We start from the raw sequence: 23470 nt of genomic DNA, 5'->3' as shown, positions 1-23470 counted from the left end.
TCCTGGCTGGCCCCTTGTATTGTTCTGTAGTTCCCTTTGATGCATGGCCGCTGCCACATTACTGCCCAAAGAGAGGGAGAGGAAGATAGAGACAGAGGGAGGGAGGGAGAGACAGAGGCCGAGGATGAGTAGGGGAAAGGGAGGGGATGGCTGCCGTTTTCGGTTTCCAGAGCTCTCCCTCGGGGAAAGGATGTGCTGAATCAGGGCTTTGTCCGCCGGCACAATCGCAGACCAGCGAGGGCACAAGGGTGCTCTGTGTGATAGTCAATAGACAGTGCATCTCGCTCTCTCCCCCTTTGCCCCATCACAAATCCCCAAACCGCCTCCCAATCTGACACCTCCCTTTACCTGCAGCTCACCTGTACACACAGAAGGCAACACCTACAGTCGACGGCTTCTAGCTGGTTTTAAACATTCGGTCTGTGTTCCTTAAGAGACAATCCATCTGGTTCTGTATCTGTATCATTAGCTAGCAGCCTCACCTCCCACACGCCATTAGCTGTCAAATGTTAATAAGGAACAAAGAAAAAGGTTAAAGTCCACAGACTCACTGCACTGGTGTTGAGCCGCTGAAGAAAAGGGACTTTATCCTGTTAATCTGATCCTCTGTGTGCAGAAGTGTGTGTTTATGTGGACATTATGCACATCATTACTAATGGGACACTAATGTCTATACAGAGAGGTGTGTGTGTGTGTGTGTGTGTCAGGACACCATTAGTTGACCATTAAGTAGTGTGTTTGCTCTACTTACATTTGAGACAACTGGCGACACACTAACAGAATTGGGGTGTGGCTTGACATGTAATTACATTTGTTTAAGATTGTGAAAAAAAGGTGAGGGCCGTGTCAGCATTGAGGGATAAGTAGGTGAAATGGCAGACTCAGGTGTCTCAGGTGTCTAAGCATTTATAGTTTAAAGTATCCAGCGGTATATTTGCCTGCCTCAGCAGCTCCTGGTGTCCTGCTATCAGTCTGGGCTAAATGGGGCCTGACTGAATCCTTTCATGTCTCAGCATCAGACCCAGCACGATGTGCCCTCACTCACTGCCATAAACACACACACCAACTATCCTGTCATTATTTACCACTGCAGCAGTGCACGCACACACACACACAGACACACACACACACCCGTACTATACACTTATATAACGGCACACACACAGGGCTATTCCATAGGCCTGAAAGATGACATTGATGACAGATGACTGAGAGAAACAGCATCTAAAAAAGGAAGGAAATTGTCTCCTCATTATTCCCTCATCTCACAGCCAGCTAGTTGGTCATTTCCATGGCAGAGAGAGAAAGAGAAAGAGAGAGAGGTAGATAGATAGATAGAGAGACAGAGAGAGAGAGACAGAGAAAGAGAGACAGAGAGAGAGAGACAGAGAGAGAGACAGACAGAGAGGGAGGCAGGCAGAGCAAGTCAGACAGCAAATATGTCAGTTCTTGGCATCTATGATGACTGACTGCTGTGCCACTGGAGCACTAATAACAATAAAGAGGGCACTAAGCCACACTCTATTTTTACTTCTCTGCCTCCTCTCTACAGCCCAGGGGGGAATACAGGCATAGAATCACACATAGACACACACACACGTACACACATACACACACACAGGGGAGAGGCTCTAATTAGGGGCAGAAAGGAATACAATGAGTGAGTTATTAAGACACAGGGGCGTATCGCAGCCAACCTTTGCCCCCAGTCGGAGCATGGGTCACATGATAAGGGAAGGATATCCGCCAGACGACGGCGCCAAACAGCCTGTGCCCACTGAGGAGATGAAATAGGCTCAGTCTCTTCAGCCATGTAGGGCAGGGCATGTTACATTGATTGTTTTTGTTTTATCTTCCTTTTTTAGGTTCCCTCTTACCAGGAAGATAAAATCCACTAATTAACAGATAGTCATCATGTTTTACTATATAGATTCATATATACATTAAGGTTTAATACATTTCTTTCTGTTTTGTTTTTTTTGGAGACAAGACAGGAGGAGCTAATAAGACTAGGCCGTCAGAATGACATTAAATGCTAACAATGGTGTTGGCTGCCAAGGATTTCTGTGTACAGTACATAGTTAAGAAAGAAGGTGTCTGAGGTAAAAAGAGAGGTCAAAAAGATACTCCATTTAAAAATACAAACTGTGTATGTCATTACATTCATATGCCTTTACAGCTTTTTGCTTATCTATGCAGGATCCATATTCTCCTGCCAGATTGCAGCCTGCTGTAGCACAGCATGCAGATAAACTGAGTTTAGCAACCATGTACTCTAAGCTCAGTGCTCTAGGTCTCCTCACAGCATGTTCCCCATTCCCATTCATATACTTTTTTTTCTGTTTTCAATCCCTCTGTGGATTCAGACCTCTCATAGTTCTAATTACCCAACAGAGGTACATAGAAGCTACATTGCAGGTTCACATGTAAAGTGTTAACAGTAAAATTTGTTTGTAGTGTCTATGAACAAGAAAGAGAAAAATGAAAGCCCAATTTGTTCCTCCACTTAGTAAAGCATTTTCCACTCCCTTTTTCAGTCCAGTGAGACACTTAAAAACACTGGCTTTTATGATTTTTATGATCCTTTGGTTTGGCGGGCAAGTCCATTATGAAATGCAAAATAATATCTAATATTTTCCAAATGTAACATAAAGCTATGAAACTGGCCCAGACGCCTATTTTTTTCCACATTCTTTGTATGTATTTAAGTCTTGTGAATCTCACACAGAAGCTTTTTAGATCCTTTTTCCCCCTTCTTCTGTATCACAGCCTATTCCTTACTTCTCTGACTCTTCCACTGCTGGGCTAGTTGACTGAAGTTGCTAGTTATCTGTCTAACTTTGACCCAGATGGAAATGTCAGGCCTTTTTTTGGCTGCAACCAGGGACTCCCGACAGTGGCCATCTTACGCCCCTGGCTTGCTAAATATACAGTTGGAGTGTGGAGAGGTTGCGAGCTGTGTATGTGTTTGTGTACCTCTCTTGTGTGTGTTTGTGTACAAGCATGAGTGTATATGTGTGTCTGACTGGGAGAGAGAGCGGGAGAGACTGCCAACACACGCATCATGATCCCTCTCATTTAGGGACCGCTAATTGGCAGTTAATTAGCAGAATTGACTCTGTTGTCAGATCCCAAGTGCCAGCCCCCCTACCATCACCCCCTACCCACTAAGTTCATTTGATCTGGCTGCTTTCTTGACGCTGTAATAATAATCCCATTTTATCTGTTTTGGAGAGAGAAACACATTTGGAAAAACATATTTTCATTATTGGCACAGTAAAATAGAACAGACTCCCTGTTGTAGTAGGTTCTCATTTTGTTTTTCATTTTGTTCAGCAGTTGTTACAGATCCAAATATCTGTTCGCGGTGCAATTGAAACACATGCTGCACTCACAGGATAAGCCATGGGAGTCTTAAACAGCTGATGCTAATGCGCGCCACTGTGTTTATGTGTGCACTCACAGTACATGTGCTGCGTGTGAGTACATGAGCCCTGTTGAAATGCTCAGTGTGATTAACAGAGCTACTCTAACTTTATCAGGCACTGGGGGCACATTGGGTCATAGCGTGGCACGGACACCCACCGCGGCCATGGTGCAGCTCAGTGCCCACCTCGGAGTCTAGAGTTATGAAAAACAGGTGGTGCTTTAATAACACTGGCACTGCCGGGCGATCAAGCACAAAAATGAATACTTTTATACTTGTTTTCCCATTACAAGTGCAAGACTCTCCAAGGCTGTGGAATTCTCCCAGCAAGTACAGCATGCAAGAAGAACGAAGCCAGACGAGGCAAGATAGAGGAGCAAAGAGCTGAAAGAGGCATTACAGAGAAAGCATTAGAGAGCGATGGAGAGAGATGGGAGGAGGGAGGTCTTTGTACTTCTCTGCTCCTTTTGGCTCTTTTATTCCTCAACGGCTTGGTTTTATTGGTGGGTCGTTTAATAACAAGGGCTCCGCGTTTGAAATGAAGTCGAACTGCATTTGCGTGGGCGAGTCTCCTTTTTTTTATTTTAAGATGGTAATTTCTGTACTAGGATGAGAACTGGAGTGAAATTGGGAGACAGAATGGAAAAGGGAATACACTAGAGAGAGAAATTCGGAGGGAGAGCAAAAGGGTGAGAATGTGGGAGAGGGGGAATTCAAGGAGAATGCAAGGGAGGAAAGTAGGTTAATTTTATTTCATTTGCAGGAGGAGACAGAACTTTAAAGAAAAAAAGGTTTGTGATAGTGAATAAGAAAGTGTAGGATGCTGTTTTCATGAACAAGCAGCTTAATGCTCACCGGCAGCCACAGTAAGCCCGCCAGAATCTCCCTGTGCCTGAGGCCATCTGTGAGCAGAATAGCAATTTTATTACTTTGTCATTAAACCAATTTCACAGCAGTATTGTTTGTTAATGAGCAGCCGCAAACGAGCAAAGATGTCACGTACTAGAATAGCAGCAAGATTTGTGACCCTAGTTCTCCTCTGCCTCATTCTCCCAACCTGTATCTCATGCTTATTCTTCTGCTCTTTCTGCCATCATCTTCTTTCTTAACATCCTTACTGTCATCTGTACTGTCTCCCTGCCATCCTCCGATCTTGCTCATCCCTCCCTGCCTCCCTGTGTTATAGTGGTCCTTGGCTCATAAATGGGGAAACTGCTGAAAGATAAAATGCAAAGTCTATACAGTGAAGTCTCTGTTTATGAGCTTCCATTTGCCTTTAGAGCTCATTGGGACGAATGGTTTCTCCATGGGCTTTCAGGGCATGCAGCTGGAAAGCCTGGGATATTGGCCTGTTATTTAGCTCTAAAGCCTGATATGGGTGCCAATGGCAAGTGCCAACAGAGGGACGAGGCATCTAAATAGGTGCATATGTCATTTGCTAGATTGTTTGCTAGGTGATGTCATGGATTTTTTTTTTTCAAAGTTGTTTTGAGTACCAGGGTCAATCAGTGCTTTTTATTTAGTGTATTTGATGCGGTGTTGTGGTTGTGCATTTAAAAAAAGCATTTCACTTCAGGTCTAGTAATTGTTTGGAAAGAAAACCAAGTGCTTCAGCTGCCATGGCGCTATATGTGTCTTTATGGCTAGTCAGTGTTTATGTTTTTACTCTAGAGGTCAGTTGGCGCAGATTCTTGGTCTCTTTGTGGCTTATGACCAAGACGGAGACAGAGAGAGAGAGATTTAAACGGAGGCCCCAGAGGATCAGACAACCTGACAGAGTAGATTTGTAATAATGAGTTTTATCTGCTGAGGGAGATAGCCAGAGGAACTTTGTGTTAGCCGCAGGGTGCTGCTATGTGTGCCTTGGTGGTGATATGTTTTGAACGGTTGAATGTTGTGTGTTTGAAAGGAGGGGTGAGAGTGTGGGGGACTAAAAAGGATAAAGGTGACCAGGTGTAACAGAATGGCCTTAAGGGTGTGTGTATGTGTGTGTGTGTGTGTGTGTGAGGGTTTATGTGTGTGCGGATGTTTGGAGCCAGAGAGGACAGGAGCTCCTTCTTTGGCTGAGCTCCTTAAACTCTGTGAACCTCTGAAAGGTATTTTCTCTCTGTCCAGGCATGCTCGTTCTCTCACTTTTTCTCTTACTCTGTTTTTCTTTACCTCCCTCTTTCACACTTTACATTCCCGCTTTCCCCATGTTTGGATATAGTGCAACACCATGTAAATAAGCAAGCTCTTCTGTCTTTCCTTTCTTTGTGTGATGTCACTTCACGGACCCCCCTTCCCCTTCTTTTAGACACAATGGAAGTGAATGTTTTTAGATATGAAAGGAATAGGGAAATGGAATTACATTCTTAACAATGCTGCAATGTATTTTTTTCTTACCTGTTGTGTGTAACTGTCTGTGTGTATTTTCTGAAGCTGTGATTCATAGCCGGGCGCCCTCTGTGGCTTTGAGGTGCAGGCCAATAATCCCATCATGGAAGACCCTATAAATCAATATAGCCCTTTGTTTGTTTAAGCCATGCTGTGCCCTGGTTCAGGCCTGTTATAGATGAGATATCAGTAGCAGAGTCGGTGCCAAGCACAAAAGAAGAGGGAGGGCAGGGGAGAGGAAGTCACAGGTCCTCTCCACAAAAACAATCCAGTCTTAATTAGAATGTTGCCCAAAATCTTGCTGATATCAAACCTGGTAATTTGTAATTTAGGAGAGACGACAAATAAATGGTGCCACATTCTCTCAGTGCACACAAAAACACACACGTACACTTTGACGCTGTTATCAGAGGTAGCTCGAGGAATTAGCCACTATTAGCCAAGACTATTACATGCATAACAAGATGCAGAGATAGAGAAGAAGAGCTGGAGAAAGGATGGGGCGGAACAATGAGTATATTACACTAATCTAGGGTTTCTCTCTTCACAGCCTTATGAATATTTATTCCTCCCATTACTGATGATGATGTTTCTATTGGGAGATGCTGTGAGCATGTGCAGTTGGGAGGTGGGGCAATGGGAATGCCTTTTTCCCCACTGGGGGTAGAGGATGCATCCCTGTAGTTCCCCCAAGACATATCTGCTTTAATATTTTCTTGTTATACTGTATGAGAGACTTTGCTCAGATATAGCTCAGTGAAGAAAAATCAAGTCTCCAAAATGATATATCTGGCATTTTATAAAAAAAAACACACCTTTTTCCTGATATATTAGTATCTTAATATAACATCTCTGGTTAGAGTTTTTTTTTTACTCTTAAACTGCAGAATATTTGAAAACAAGGTCATCTGTAGTTTTCTTTTTTTTTAAATCCTTGATGTTAAGGATTGCATTTTCAGTTCACGGACACAAATTCAATGTCAGTGTCACTGCAATGTAAGCTGAATTGATTGTGGCTTCTGTGCAACACAGCAAATGTTGTATTTGTTTCAGTCTGCCATATCTGAAGGAAGCCAGTCAAAGCTGTACACAGTCAGTGGTAGAGCTGATCTGAGAGTCAGTGGGCTCGCTTCAGGCCACTAGACACTTCAGAGTCCCTGTGGTCTGCTCCATACTGTCACTCTTGCTTCTGCCAGCAAGTCCAGCTATTTATATCACCATCCTGCTGCTGGGCGTTTTAGCCCTAATCTCTGCTTCTGACCATGCCTACATGTGTGTTTGTTTGCCTCTGTGTTTGCGTTTATGTATGTCAAAGCGATTATGTGCAATTGAAACTCAGATTAATTATTAAACAGGGAAGTCAGAGGCAAGCTGACAGCATTTGACCAATGAGTTTCTGTGGTCACTAATATGTGATAGACACAAACACACTCACTCAGACACATCATGGGCTTGGTGAAAACACTCACTCATATGCCAGAGACACAGTGATGAGAGGATGATGACATCCCAGTGGGAGGGAGAATCCCTTTCCAAATAGACATCCACAGATAGACATACAGTCCTGCGAACCCCCAGTAGTCTGTCTCTTCAGGGTTCCAAGTGCAGTGGCTAAACTAAATTCAGGCATTAGAGAATCTTGGCAGTCTTTCCGCCAAGTCTAGGGATCACTTTTTAATTACTTAAGTGGCTGCTTATTTTCATTTCCCTGAATTCATGGTTAATAGTACGAATGTGTGAGGCGAAAAAAGTAAACCACAAGATCAGAGAGTCCATGTGTATGTGCATACACATATACACATACGTATTATAGAGAGTCTTAAAATGGGGACACCTTTCTCGAACAACCTCACATTGGTTCTGCTTTCTGACTTCTTTTAATGCTTTTGGGATTCACTAGCCTGTAGGTGTGTGTGTACATGTACAGCACATGCATGCTCACATATGTAGCCAAGCATGAATGTGTGTTGTGTAAGGACATAACTGTTAAAGCCCCTCTTCACAGGCACCCTCTTCTTTTTGAGCTGAACCCATTGTAGTCTTATAAAGGAGGGAGAAAAGAGACGTTTGATATGAAGCAAAGGAAATAGATTGGCCTTATTTCCTGCCTGGCTGCTGCATTTCAGACGCTTGTGTTGCCTAGACGATGCAGGCAATTGACACTCAATTTTGTTTGAAATATCACGCCTCTATCATGTCATTATCAGCTTCCCCTGGTAATCCACAAAGCCGCCTTTTTTGATATCTGACAATAAGGGGGAGTCACAGAGTCGCGGAATCTCTCACTCGATTACCAGGCAGAGAGGGAAAAAAGGATTGAGAATGAAAGGGAGCAGAAGAAGATGGAGCAAGAGACAAAGAGAGGGTAAAGAAATAGAGATGGAAAAATAGTGCAGGAGAGAGACAGAGAGGCTAAAAAAGTCACACATTTGTATGATAGCAGTGAGAAGTGGATGGAAACTGAGATAATACCTGTCCTCCCTTCAGAGACATAGAAAGGAGCCCAAAAGGTCTGGCACTGTGGGAAAATGAAAAATCTGGGCAATTGGGGTGCCACTCTTCACAGCTGAGAAAATCGGGTGATCTTGTGAGCACACCCACTCATCTCAGGAAGGCTGATGGGCCAGAGTAATGATAATGCTGAATTAATTTTTTTCTTTTATTCTACTCTCACTTAACCTGCAGAGAAAGGAAAGGGTGTGTGTGTGTGTGTGTGTGTGTGTGTGTGTGTGTGTGTGTGTGTGTGTGTGTGTGTGTGTGTGAGTGTGTGTGCGTGCGTGCGTGCGTGCGTGCGCGTGTGTGTGCGTGAGTACGTGTGTGTGTGTGTGTGTGTGTCTGTCTGTCTGTCTGTCTGTCTGTCTGTCTGTCTGTCTGTCTGTCTGTCTGTCTGTCTGTCTGTCTGTCTGTCTGTTTGCCAGCCTGCCAGCATGTCTCTGTTCTGTTTCTTGCTGGCTCTGCATGAAAGCAGGAAGCCCTCACCCACCCAATAGGTGAGAAGCTGGCTTATGAGGAATGAGTGTTACCTTCCAGCACTAATGACCTCTGTCATACGCTATGTGCTGGAACCTTTGACGGGGGCTAATATTGACACATGTTGGATGTTTTCAGATGCTCTTAAAGCAACAGAAAACACAACTGTTGGTCCCTTAGCTCCTGGGCAGGCAGGGAATACCTTTTGTGCACCTATGCACGTTAATAAGGTGTTGTCTTTGGGGGGGGTGGGTGCCGGGGTAAAAGAAGAGGGGCCTCGCTAACAAGGGAGACGTGGATCAGCTCTGTCCTTAATCCTCCTGTCTAGTGGTGATATTCAAAAATAACATTGTCAGTAAAAACATTCCAGGGCAGAGGTGCCAGCCTCAGTGGAAAGGAAGGTTAATGAAGGGAAATATTAGGGGACTATCTGGGAGAAAGAGAAAGAAAGAAGAGATTATTGCACCCTCCCTCCTGACATCGGAAAACTGGTAGAGCTAGGGCAGGTTATCCATGCTGGGTTGCTACAATAAGGTCTCTTTCATACAGGTGTGTTGACGCCTGGGGCAGGCTTGGCCCCAGTCCATTCCATTCACCCTGGCTGATTTGAACAATAACTATCATATCTCTAAAGAAGAAGGGAGGGTGAAGCGTCAAGAAGGAGATGCCTGAAAGCTGTGTCAGGGCCAAGAAAAACCCCCACTGTTGTTGTCAGAGCTTGTTGATGTTGTAGGGAGGAAAAAACTGGCAAGTTTTTTTTTAATCTCTCCCCCCTCCATAACCCCAACATTTTTCCTCTTCTCCTGTCTCTCCCTCCACTTCTGCAGTCAGTGTTTTTGTGCCGTAGGACAGAGTGTGGTGAGGAGACAGAGGAACAAAGTGCTGCTGTGTGGAGCAGCAGCTGCTGCTTGCTGGATCAAAGGGGCAACAAGCGTGGTCTTCCTGGCCTGCGCTGCTCTGGAGGTGTTTGACGGACAGTCAGCAGCTGGGGCTGCACAGCCCGCCATGTAGGGGTCAGGATGCTGGACTGCAAGGCCCAAGGGTGACATGCCCTCACTGGACAGGGGGAAGAGGGAGGAAAGTGTTAGATGGGAGGGTAAATAAAGGCAGAGATGTCTATGTTTGTTTCTTTTGTTGTTTGTCTTGCTGTTTATTAGAGTTATTTTTGGTGTTATTATTATATATTTCAGTATATCACTCAAATTGCATTGGACTCTAGGATATTTACTCTTTTGAAATGAACTCTTTTTATTTATTCATCATAATGCATGGGCAGTAGCTGAAGCCTGGTTTAAAAGTAAAACCATCACTAAAATAGCATTGCACTCCACACTGCAGTATTCCACCTCTTTGGTGCTGACAGAAAACCAGATTGAGAAAAGAGAGACAGACAGAGAGTGAGCATGCCGCAGTGCTATTGATTTATTTTAATTAGCTGCTCGTTAAATCGTGTCAGTTTGCAACACAAATATATAATTCTTTGTCTGATTTTCCACTCTAGTCTTAATGACTTGAAACCCTGGGTTTCAGAGAGGAATGACTTCTGCAGCTAGACTGACAGAGAAATGCAAATGTTACTCATATAGAGCTGAGGGGGGGATACCACAAAAGGGCAATGAGTGGAGTAATAAAAAGGGAAAGAAAAACAGGTCGGTGAAAGTCCATGGAGGAGAGGTGAAACAGTCCCCCTTTGAGAAGCAGACAAAAGAGTGTAGAGGGGGTTATGGAAGCACTGTGGATGAGGGAGAGAGAGGCTGAGGTAAAACTATGTAAACACAGTGGCTGCCCTAAACGTGGGCCCTCTCTGACGTTCCTAAAAAACGATCCTGCCTTGCTCCGCTTCACATCTGCAGTAAATCAAACACGGGGGTGAGGTAATGTTCGCTCAGCTTATGTCTCCTGACTCCTGTTTTAACTTAAAGAAGGGAAGGAGGAATAGAAAAAAGGAAACTCTCTGATCGGCTGAGTGAGAAGAAGCTTCCTCGTTCCTACCCTCTTTCTCTTTTATCACCATCCTTGATGAGTGGAGCCTGTGAAAAGCTATGATAGTTTATGATAAATCCAGAGATACCATGGGTTCAGTCTGGTGGCAAGCTATGTATAAACTGTTACAGGGGGCCTGTTAGGGCCATGTGAGCTGATTGAGCCAGTGTTGTTGACACTACAGTACATCAGTGTTGAAGGTTCAGTAGCCCCAGCCTGGCCCACTGTCGGTCCGGACGATAATGAGTGTTTGCTTATACTAAACACACTCACCTCATGGGGTTAATTTGCATGCACTTCCTGGTCAAAGGACATTTAATGTTTTTACTCTTGTGTCTGTCTTTTCCAGGGGGAGAGAGTCAAACTAAAGCCTTCCTCTTTTTATTCCTGTGAGCTGTGACTCAATCGCTGGGGGTTTTGAATCTTTATTTCTGTCTGAGGTGAAAGTATGGAAGCAATGAGCTCTAATCAGAACCAGAGGACAGTCATGTTTGCAAGCAGTGATCAGGGATTGAGTTCAGCACAATCTTGTTCAGCTTGTATTGCATCTAATCTTGCTGCAAAGACAAACTGGGTCCTAGGAATCTTACTGACAAATGGAAACTTGCGCCCTTGTCCTGTGTATATGACCTATCAAAATGGACAGGTGCAGCTCAGCTATAGGCAGTAATGTGGAAGCTATTTTCATCTCACAATTTCAAAAAACCCTCATTTGTTTGCATTTGGTACAGGTCTGCATTTGGAGAAGTCCAATGCTTATTTCTTGTTTCATATTTCTCTCTCTCCTGTCTTGCTCAGTCTCTAGGTCTGTTTCTTTCTTTCATCACAAACTTGTCAAGTGAGTGACCCCACTCCTGATTGGCTGGGTTCCCTCCAATCTCCACAGCAATTGGCCAACCAGGCAAATAGGCTCTTGCTCTGTCTCATCACCCTCCCTCTCAGTCGTTCTCTCTCTCTTGGCTGTGCTCCAGGGTAGGGTGGTTTGGCATGACGTTTTCTCAGGGAAGGAATGCTGACAACAGGAGCAAGTTACCAGGTGTGGCTGCAAGTCAGTTAACCAGAAACAAGAGTTTTGTGACAGATTGAGATGAGGAAGCAAGAAAAAAAAAAGTCAGACAGACTGGTTTGCTGTTATTTCGTCTTCAGAACTCCCACAGCATTTATCAACACACAAGGCCCTTTGTTTTATGATGACGATGCAATTGGGAGGTCTCATGAGGCTGAAGCAGTTGGGAAGTCTCATAACGTTGAAAGACTTCATAAACCAGAGGCATGTGGAATGTTTGTGATTATGTACTTTAGGTTTCCTATAAGACCTGGGTGTCATTTTTTTGTCTTTTCTGTCCCCTTACCCTCAGTCCCCCCTCACTCACATACATACACACATTGGTTGCAGCAAAACATTGAATGCTAGCCACAGGGTATTTAACACCTATCACCGAAGCCCCCACCCCATACATGTGAGCAGATATTAGTAACCAGGGATGCCGTGTTGATCCAGACTAGCAGACAGCCCGTGTCAAGTGGACTCCTGCTGCCCTGGCTCCATCATTCATATGTGCCTGTTTTTTTCCCCTCTGCAGTGTGCACAGTCACAACACTGAGCACTAGTAAGCTTACCATTCTGTATAATAATAGAGCTGTATTGGTTCTTAGTCTTTCAGTGGAGATGCCTTTGTAGCTCACATACACACATGCTGGCCATGCCATTGTAGCATTTTAGTGCTAGTGTGGGCCAATTGGCAATAGTGTATGAAGAATGTGCTGACATTCACATACACACATATTGACTGACGTGCATACACATTCACTACAAGGCACACTTATCACTATAAGTGTCTTTTTTGATATGCAGCTTGAAAATGCTTATGGCTGAAACAAACCAGTTGGCCACATTAAGCAATGGACCACTGCCCCCCCACCCTCCCACTTTCTCCCGGGTTAATGCACACACATTCTGAACTGTATCCCAAGAAATGACCTCCACACGACCCCATAACCTTGTCTTTAATTATTTGTTTGAAGACAGCATAGACTTCTCATGCTGAGAGGTACTCTGTGTATAGTGTTGTGCGTGTGTGTGTGTGTTGGTGTTTCTGTGCGCTAACATTGAGCAGAGGCAGGTCATAATAAGCTAGACCACCAGATGTAGATAATAAAACATGGGCTTTAGGTTGGAGGGTTTTTTTTCTCTAGTGTCCCCTGTGAGCCTCCTGTGTTCTGGTTAACCTACAGACACACTGACGATGGTTGTGGTCATGTCCATGGTGTCGATGTGTGGATTTATAGTGCACACGTATGTTTTAGCGAGTGGTTGGGAATTCCGAGCCCCTGTGGTCAACCTCTGTGCCTCTCTCAGGGCCTTAGGTCCTTAGATCCAGCCATCTATCTGTCCATCCAAGCTGACTGGCCTTCATCTCTGGAGGATTCCTGGTTGTGCTGTTCTAAGCACACACCATTAGCAACTCAGGGGCTGAGGGAAAACAGTGTTATCAGGACCAGCTCTGATAATCTCAATTGGCTTTACTCAGACTGATAAAAGGTGCTCTAAGGCCACGAGAGAGGCCCTTGGTCACCCCCCACTCCCTCCAGTGCACCACATCCCCTCCTAGTTACTGTGGTAACTTGCTTAGCATACAAAAACACAGCCTTTGTGTGTGTCCGTGTGTGTGTGGATGGTGGGCGAATGTGTGATATGACAGTGGTTAGCCAACAGAGGATGTTGACAAGAAACAGGTCCATCTCAGGAGCAGCTGGTAGGGAAAATATTTGAATATCCATATGTTTGTTTACACGGCAGTGAGCTGCTTTCATACTGAAAAAGTATGATTTCAACAAGGGCAAACACCCTGATAGCCAGTCTTTTTACTCTAAACCTTCTCTCATACATTTCCAGTAAGAAAAGAGACAAACACAAGAAGAACACTGTTTTTAAAGAAATATTTGGACAAAAGGAAATCTGAAAATGACACTTTGATCATGCAGCATACTTTCCAGTACATAGAGTGCTTCCTCTATAGTCACTCAAACCATATGGGCAAATTTAGCACCTGGAAAGAGCATTCCTGATATTATGTGTTTATGGTCATGTCCCAGAATAGGTAAGAATGCACATGGTTGTGATTTTGAGACCCTTGGTGTCTAGAAAGACAGAAAGCAACACATATATTTTGGCAGGCCTTACACTCTGAGCATAAAGAGGGAGTGTGATACCAGGAATGTCTTACTGTTTACTTGCTCAGCTGGTTTTGATGCTGGAAGCGTCTTTCTCTCTTAAGCACTGCAGACATTTCTGACAACATAGCTATCTACAAATGCTTTGTCCCCTTTGTTCTATCAAAAGTACTTAGACAGTTAATAAAACTTAATCCCCATTCCTCCCTTAAATCACAAATCATGCATTACAATCATATAATTTCTAATCCAACTCTCTCACTCGTGCAACCCGCCTCCCTTCCTCCTCTTTCATTCTCTGTTAGGCTCATATGGATGTGTTTCATCTTTTTTTCTCAGGGCCCCGCGGCACCCCTGCGTACCTGCACTCTGGATGCCCCCTGGCAAATGAGCACCACATCTCTCTTTTCCCAACCGTGCATTTTGTATGTTTAACCATGTCACTTTGAGCCAGGCAGATTACAGGCGTTTAAATTCATTGGAGAAGGTAAAGGCAGGTATCAGGGCTTCATGGGGGATTAGGAACCCAAATTGGTTCCAGCTCTGCCTTCCTTCTAATGACCAGTTCTTTAGCCATACCAATGGTGCTGTGGCCCGTACATTAGAAGAGGGCGGTGGGGCCTTTTTTTTTTCTCCTCTACTTTTTTGGAACCAGCAAAGGACTCCATGCTGGACAGCTCCAACGTGATTTGAAACCCCTCTTTAATATAAACCATATGGTGGTACCTGTAGTGCTAAGTCCACGCTACATTTTTAGTATGTGAAAGTGAACGAGAGAAAGATGGAGAGAGAAAAGGGGTTAAAAGTTGAAAAAAGACAGAAAAGTGGAGCGCTTGCTGGGCTTGAGTGACCAGCTTGGGTTTGACACAGCCCAAGGCATCCTATTCCGAGTTAAAAAGGTTGCCCCTGGCTGGCAGTCACCTCCAGATGACCTCTGGCTCTACACTGGAAAAGCCACAGGACCAGGGCCGGCTGGGGAGGCTTTGTGGAGCTGCAGTTATTCGCTGCTCTGTGGTGGTGATAAAACTTCAGACAGCCTAATTGATGGGCTCACTGACATAACAATACCTTGTGAAAGCATGGAGTGGCCCATGCCTGGTCCTCATTTCTAGACAGCTGGAAGGGGAGCAGAACCCCCTACAATGCAGCAAGAGTGGGGGTCCCACATAGGGGAATGGTGGAGGTGGGGGTGGAGTGGTGGGCAGTAATGAAAGGAACCATTTGTATCCTACACTTTGCTAAGTTAAAGCTTACTTTGCAATTCCAGTGGGTGATAAGACTGAAGAAATAACATTGTTTTGCAGAAGGAGCTGTAGTCAGGATACTGTACATTGCGTATAAAGTTGGTCTGTGCTGTGCAACTGGCTGCAGGAGTGACTAAGAATGAGAGAGAGAGAAAGGGATGTGCCACGATGAGGGTACTTTTGTGCCCAAGCTGCACTTAATACTTGAAGAATGTGTCCCTGGTGCCCATAGCAACTGAACGTAATCAAAAGCTTTATTAAAAGAGGGGGGAATAGATCATAAGGAACATTAAAAGTATCACTCACTGGGTTCCCAAGTCAGCACACAATTGCCCTTTTGTTTGTTGCTATTTTGTTGTGAGCGCCTCTCTCAAGGACTCGGTGGCTAATGTTGCCATTAAGTCATGCAAAACTGTTTTGTCTTTGTGGTTGCTTGTGATGAATCTCTCTCTGTGTGAATGCAGGGTGATTTAACGTTTGTTTTTCTCTTCTCTCTGTTTCTTTCTCTCTGCCAGGTTCATTAATGCCAGGAGAAGAATAGTACAGCCCATGATTGACCAGTCAAATCGAGCAGGTAAAAAAAAAAAAACATAAAAGAACAACCCAGCCAGCATACAGTAGGGTACTGCTCCTCACCCTTTCTTTCCACAGCATGAAGACACCATTTCTAAATTCTTCACTGGCATGCACATCATGCCTGGAGCCCACTTTCTCTTTTTTTTTTTTTTTTTTTTTTTTAAAGGGGCACCCTATATCTACTTCCCCCCAAAATCCTTTCTATTCTGTTCTCTTCCTCTTCCTCCCCCTCCCTTCATCCCCGTCTCCATTTTCTCAGTGAGATATGTTCAGCATTGGTGCGGGCTGTTTGCTGATTGACTCTAATTGGAGATTTCCCAGTCTAAGTGGAAAGAGAGGTATATTAGCGCTCTCTCTGTGAATTACTAATTGGACTCAAGAGGAGTGCCAGAAATGCTATCAACAGTTTATGAGCTATCTCCTTTTTTAGGCAGTCTCTGGTTGGGGGATGGTTGGGTGTGGGGGTGTGGAAGGGTGGGACGGTGTGTTCCCTCTCTTTTTTCTGCTGTTTTTACTTTATTGCCTCAAGTATCCCCGTTCAAAATTTTGATCTTGAATAGTTATTCAGCACATTTCAAAATTCAAGATCATTCCGTAATGAATGTCAAATTTTCTATTTAACAGTGCCAATTAGAGTATTTTCAGTCATGAAAACTGCCCTTAAACCAGAGAATGAGTATTCTATGATGCCTAGATTAAATCAGATCTGATGTTTTGATTTAATGCCTAAGCAAAGGAAATTTCCCTCTCTTTGAACCAGAATAAGGAAATCTTCATATTATTGTACATTCATTCATTCATTATTATAAATGCATTCCCTTGTCTATTGTGGCCAGATTCCAAAAAGCACAATCTAAGTAGTAAACACACCTCTGATCCTGTGGAATGAGTCACTAAACCTAAACTTCACTGACTATGGCATGACCAAAAAAAAAAAAAAATTTTTTAAATGGCAATACTTTTTCTGAAGGAGGGAAAAGCTGTTTTTGTTGATTAGCAGGTTCCCCATCTTAAAAGGTCCCTACACACCTGGGTGGAGATTGTTGAAATGAACATGAGCCATGATTAAAATGAAATGCACTTAGAAACTCTGCAACTCTACAGTTGTGTCGAATATTTGACAAACTGATGCGTGCCATTTAGTAATCTCCACAAAAACAGCATGACTAACAGGTCTCCCTAATCTTCCAGAATTAGAGATTATCCAAGATAATACTGTTAGAGACCTAGAATATACTGTTTTCTACAGTCTTCAAAGAGCATTAATCCATTACCAACATTATAAACTAAACCAAATACAACTGGGAGAATAGATGCTACTTTATCTTTAATAAAATTACAAAAAAAGTATAAAAATCTATTATAAAATCTTATCTAGCAAATCAGATTCAGGATTGTCTACATGTTTAGCATTGTACGATGTGTTTTGTGTAAGAAATGTGTATGCTGTGTATATAAAACTAACTGGCAGAAATTCTTCCCATCCTGTCAAACTGCATGCCTTCTTCTCTCAGTTAGAGAACAATGTATCTCCTGTAAGTGTGGTTTTGAATGACACACTGTGTGCGAGTGTGTGCTTGTGTGTCTGCGCGTGTGCTTGCATGCGTGTATGAGGACTTACTGTATGCGTGTTTGCATGCCACGCGTCAGTCAATGCGGTCCACAAACATGAGCACAATGTCTTACAGTATGTTTGGGCTGGAGCTGGGACAATTGCTGATTGTCTGGTGTGTTTTCTCTTCTTCTTTCCCCCCTCCCTTTTTCATGTCCACGTTTTGACTACAATCAGGTTTTCTTCTTGATCCTTCAGTGAGCCAAGGAGCAGCGTACAGTCCAGAGGGACAGCCAATGGGCAGCTTCGTGCTGGACGGTCAGCAACACATGGGAATCCGACCAGCTGGTAAGCCTGTGCACCTCCCTTCATCTGTCTCTCTTCTGCCCGTCATGTCTGACTCACCAGTCACCGGTTTTATCCTCATTCATCACAGATATGATCAAAGCCAACCCTTTTGTTTGTAGCATGTGATTTAGTCACCTCAGTACAGAACAAATTGACACAGATACATAAACCTAATTCTAACAAGTGTTACACAACAACAATATCCTCAGGCTGCCTGCTACCTGTATGCCTTGTTTTTTTATTTTTATTTTTTTCATTTGGCACATCTGGAAAATCGCTCATGAAATGCAAAATGAAAACACTTAAGCCACTTATTTTCACCATCTTCCTCTTCCGCCACCCTCGTCGTTTCCCATCTCAAACTAACCAACCACTTCCTCTGTCAGTCGGTCTCCTATGACCTTTCTGTGATTCAAACTCCTGCTGACACTTTTCTGGCGTTTATCTCTTCTTTCTAGGGCCTATGAGTGGAATGGGGATGAATATGGGCATGGATGGGCAATGGCACTACATGTAACCTCCATCTTGTAAAGCAAAACGCAAAGAAAAAGGGGGAAGTAAGTACTGGGATCTTTTCTTTCTATTTTACACTTTGGGGCTGTGGTTTTTACTTTTTTCACCCATATTTCCCTTACACTTTACCAGCCCTTTCCCTTCTTACCATAATTTTTCAAAAGGTGATGAGCACCTACTCCCCAGCATCAGCATCTATGAGCTTGCATGCAGGGCTTTCTTAGAAAAATGGTTTAAGGGTTGAAGTGGGGTCAGTAGCCAAGGATGAATTGAAGACTTGGGAAAAAGGGGGGAACTGTCCTGGGACAGAGAGGACCCGACTTGTGGCGCCAGACAACAGCAACAACAACAGAAGAAGGAGGGGAAGAAACAACCTGGCATGGCATGCACAAATTTATTTATCACAACAGCGCCATCGCTCTCCCCATCCTGGACAGCCAATGCAAATGTTGGACATTTAGGGAAAAAATAACATCTCCTGGGGAAGGGGCTGACGGGGAGAAATTAAGCAGGCTCCAGTGAAGCGATAAAGAAGGAGAAGTGAAACTGTCCTCCGAGTGACATAAATCTGTCTGGGGGAGGATTGATGCCCAAATTATCTTATATGCAAAGACGGGAACACCGCAGTACATTACAGTCCCTGAGCGAGATATACGGGCCGTGGGTGACATGGCCGATCCTTCACTAGGGGTTTGGTTTTAGCTGTGTAAAGGGAGGAATGAGGTTGGGGTGGGGTGGGGGGAAGTGGAGGCTGTGTGTTTTGATTATGTTTTACTGGAGGGAGACGATTTGGGGGGGGCGTGGGGGGTGGACTGACTAGCCTGACCTGAGACTCACAGACAAAAGCAGGGAGACATTGAGATAAATTTGTAAGGTTGTAGACACAAGCATGGCTGCATCTAAAAGGAAGGGATCGCTTTCACACATATAGATACAGTCCCTCTTTGTCACTATCTTTCTCACTCTCTCTCTCACACACACACACACACACACACACACACACAATCACTACACAGCTAAATGACTGCAGTCTGATTAAACTGGTCATTCCACCTCCCGCTAGTACCACAGTGCTGACATTTGAAAAATCAAGACATATCACATCCCAAAGGCAGCAGGGCAGGAGAGATTTTATTTAACACCTAAACTCCCTTGCCCAATGAGGCACAATATAATAACACTTACCTTGATTAAAAGAACCCTTTATATTTAAATGGAGACTGAATTTTCCAGAGGGTCACAGCAGCAATTCTGTCGACAGAGATCATTTCACCCCTCTAGCCCTTGCTTCCTCTCTCTCTGTCTTCCTGTGTTTCTTTCTGTCTCTCACCCGTTTCTCTCATCCCCTCCTGTCTTTGCTAATGGCAGCAGGAAAAAAAAGGAGAATCAGGAAGCAATGTTCCCTAAAACAGCCACACAGATACAACATTTGCTCAGGTTGGCTAATTCTTAATATAGGGCTATATAATTTTGAGACTATTTAATTACATAACATACTTTATGCTTCATGACCAATTACATTAATAGCTTAATACAGAGGAATATTATCCTCTCTTGATTTGATTACACAGCCACACAATATGGTATATTTGGTACTTAATTATGGCCAGCCATTGAGCAGGACTGCTGTGCCATAACACAAGTGCACAGCCAGCCAGAGAAGCAGGCATGCAGAGACAGAGGGAGAGGGAGAGAGAGAGAGAGGCCCAGTCTGTCCTCAGTTATTGTCTTCAGATGGTTTTACCACTCTTGTTAATAAAGGAGGGGGGTCTCAGATCTACTTAGCAGAATGACTGCAGCTTACAAGACTGGAGATTACCAGCTTACAGTGTCAAAAACATCTGCTGGGCCTTTTAACAGGAGCTGCTCTAGGTTATATGGAGGTGAGGGCACCCATCATACCCCTGAATGATTTATTTATTTTATGACCCCAGTAGTGAGGTTTTAAAAGACCTACTCTGACAAACACGTGCATTTCAAATGAACTGACAGGAATAGTGAGTATTAGAAAATGGCACAGCTTTCAACCAATGAGACCAGTCATTAATCTTTGGACTTTGCTTTCTCTGTTTTCCTCTCTCCTTTCTGTCCTTCTTTTCCCCTTACTGGGGCCCTCCAGTGTAATTTCTTAATTGCAGTGTACTAAGGTGGAGGAATGCAGAGAGTGAGCATGCCTAGTGACCTTGCAGCGACCTCTCCCCTCCTATTACAGCTTCTAATCCCCCAGGGGTTCACATTACAAAGCAGGCCAGCCCAGACCCAATCCCAGAACCAGGCCCCCTGGCTCCAGCAGGACCCCCTGCTCTCCCTAGTTTCTCCCCAAGGTCCAGTCTCTTAGACCAGTCATGTTGCTAATACCCCAGTCCCAGGCTCCAGGAACCGGGAACCCCCCCACACGCACGCACACATCTTTTTTTCTTCTGTTTACAACAAACAACCGTGTGAAAAGCCAAACAGTGGCACTGCTGAGCTAGCTCTGTGACCTGGGTCCTGTCACAGTATGAGAGATGCCAGCATGCTGAGGTCTTTACACATATTAAGTGGAGTCCACCTTAAGGGACATCAACATACCCCACCTCCATTTCCTTTCCTTTCTTTTTCTACTTCCTTTTATCTTTGTTAGTCTGTCTTGCTGCTGTTTCCTAATCGTTTTTTCTACTTTAGCTCCAAAACCCACACTCCATGCATCAAGAGCAGTACTTTGTTTTTCTTAAAATGCTCTCAAGCACTTTGGGTGAAACAGCTGAATCTTAAATTATTTAATAACTTTTTAAAGAGATTTTAAATCAAATATGTTCACAGAAGCATGTCCCCATGAGAGGATGCCTGTTCAGTTTGTCACTAAAGTGAGCTGGGGAATTGACTGTTCGTCTTGTAAAAATATTAGCACTTCTTCGCATCAATACGGCTGGTTGGTTTTCTTCCCATCCTCCAGGACAGTGTCTGTGGATGACTGAGGATCATTTTCCAACCTGAGACCTGACCACAACGCTATAGGGCATTGTAAACCACTCACCATAGCCTAAAATAGCACTGTGCAATAATGTCTCTCTTTAGATGTAGAAGGTAAAAATGTTGTAGTCACAAACAGAGTGTCATAAAATCTGCCCAGCTCTCAGTTGTTGAAGGTGTGTTTTAAACTGAAATAAGACTTGTTAATGGATGAGAGGCAAGTCAGAGCTGCGGTGAGAAACTAGTTTTATCGACCAGCTAAACACATTTCTCTCTTTTTGCCGCCGTCTCAGGTCTGCCAGTCATGCCAGGGGAGTATGTACCTCAGAGTGGTCCTATGGGCATGAGCATGGCCCCACCCACTTACACCAACCCTCATCAGATGACATCTCACCCGCCCCAGCTTCGATATGGACCCCCTCTCCACATGTACCATCCCAACGACCCCCACGCCCACCACCCTCATCACGCCATGCTGATGCACGGAGGACCCTCGTCACACCCAGGAATGACCATGTCTGCACAGAGACCCCCTTTGCTCACTCCCATTGATCCCAGTACTGGAGGACAAGGCCTGGACATCCACGCCCAGTAGTATAAGGGAACTTTGCTACCACGACAACAGCAGCTACAAGAAAACAATAAAAAAAAAAAAAGAGAAAGCAGCAACCCACAATAAATCCTATTTTGAGACTATTTTTAAGAATAAAAATCGAACCCTTTTGACCAGATTTGACACTAAAGATACAGAATTCCAGATGAGCTGTGATAATTCTTTTTTTTTTTTTTTTTAAACTTGTCAATTTTCTTACTTTCATGCAAAACGGAGGACCAAGCTGACAAGAACACTTAGTAAAGTCTTGGGCTTTTGGTAAAGATCAACAGAGGATGTTTTGACATACATGTGTGCAAAGAACGGACAGATGCACACACTCAAAAACACACACTTTTCGCACTCACTCACACACCATCATAAACATGTTCAGTACACTTTCATGTGACGCGCTCAAACGCTTCAGAAATAAAATCCACTCTGGAAGATTTAAAAAAGAAACAACAGACAGACTCCAAGAGTTATAACTACTGTAGTATAAAAAGTATAGATAAGTTAAAACTTGTGCATTTTTTGTTGATCACATGGTTTATGTTTCCTGAGCTAGTTTTAGAATTAAAGGTTAACATTTTCTCTCTCACACTGTGTGTGCTCCTTCCTGGAGGAGAAACTGTCTCGCAGCACAGCACTATGAAAAAAAAAAAAAAACAAAACAAAAAAAAAAAAACAAAAACAAAAAAAAGACAATAAGAAGATGGAACATCTCAAAAAGGCTCCAAACCACAGAGGGCAATCAGGTCCTGTTCCACATAAGGACAGGGCATGATGGGAAAAGGCTGCTAAATGACACCGGATCTCTCCAGAAGATTCAGTTTGAACATTTGTCATGCCCTTCTTTCTTTTTTTGGTTCATGAATGAATGTTGCCCTGTAGGTTTTAAAGGAAAAAAAAGTTCTTTGTTTGAATTGCCCAAGCACTGGATTGTGTTGGTTTTATACATTTTTATTTTAATATTATTTTATTTTTTTGTACCCTGGACTCATTGGTAAGAGCCTATTGAAGGAAGCTTAATAGTGGAAAAGCAACATCCTACATCGCTTCTTTTCCTGCAGATCAACATTCTTGCCATAAGGACAGTACTGACACAAATGTTGATTCTGTGGCATTGGGGAAGCATTTGATGGTTGATGCACCAAAAAACCTAAAACTAAAACAACAAAAAAAAAAAGAAAAAAAAACTTAAATTATGAACTCAATGCTTTTGGGGGAAAAAGCTGAGAGAATATTGTAACAAACTTCGTACAGAGTTCAGTCTATTAATTGTTTCATGTTAGATATTCTATGTGTTTACCTCAATTGAAAAAGAATGTTTTTGCTAGTTTCAGATCTGCTGTGGCATTGATATTGTATGTCCATGAATTCCTTCCTTTTTCAGCACGTGTTCCTCACTAGATGATAAGATGCCGTCTCCCTTAAGCTTTGTCAAAAATACATTAAATACTTGTATGAGGACTGTGACGTAATGTTTAAAAGGTGTTCAGTCACAAATGCTGTAATAAATATTTCATTTTTGATTTTTGTTAGATTTTTGTGTGATTAACTGTGTTATAGAGATTGTTTATATCCTCGTTCCCATTTTAAGTAGTAAGACTAATTTATTATTATCATTATCATTATTATTATTATTATTATTATTATAGCAACATGGTTGTTTTTTATTTTATTTTTACAATTACAACTGTTAAATTCCCACTTTTGCCCGCTTGTTTTAAGCAGTACCCATTTGGTTATTGAAAACTCTC

The 23470-nt window shown here is 43.4% G+C and overlaps 1 protein-coding gene across 4 annotated transcripts in view; it reads left to right on the top strand.

Moving 5' to 3' along the window:
* Positions 1 to 23242, top strand: part of meis2a (Meis homeobox 2a) — a 79618-nt gene extending 56376 nt beyond the window's left edge. For 2 of the 4 annotated variants that reach the window (XM_026301060.2, XM_026301052.1), the window contains exons 11-14: positions 15690 to 15748; positions 17540 to 17650; positions 18109 to 18207; positions 21409 to 21547. In XM_026301060.2, the coding sequence (XP_026156845.1) occupies positions 15690 to 15748; positions 17540 to 17650; positions 18109 to 18167 (229 nt within the window). In that variant the 3' untranslated portion in view covers positions 18168 to 18207; positions 21409 to 21547. Of the gene's footprint in view, positions 1 to 15689; positions 15749 to 17539; positions 17651 to 18108; positions 18208 to 21408 lie in introns of all 4 variants that reach the window. The other 2 variants (XM_026301069.2, XM_026301073.2) reach the window with 2 other exon arrangements.
* The last annotated feature ends 228 nt before the right edge of the window (positions 23243 to 23470 follow it).

Source organism: Mastacembelus armatus, chromosome 22 (genome assembly GCF_900324485.2).
Source record: "Mastacembelus armatus chromosome 22, fMasArm1.2, whole genome shotgun sequence".
Classification (NCBI taxonomy): Eukaryota; Metazoa; Chordata; class Actinopteri; order Synbranchiformes; family Mastacembelidae; genus Mastacembelus; species Mastacembelus armatus.
This window is presented reverse-complemented; position numbering and strand designations above follow the sequence as displayed.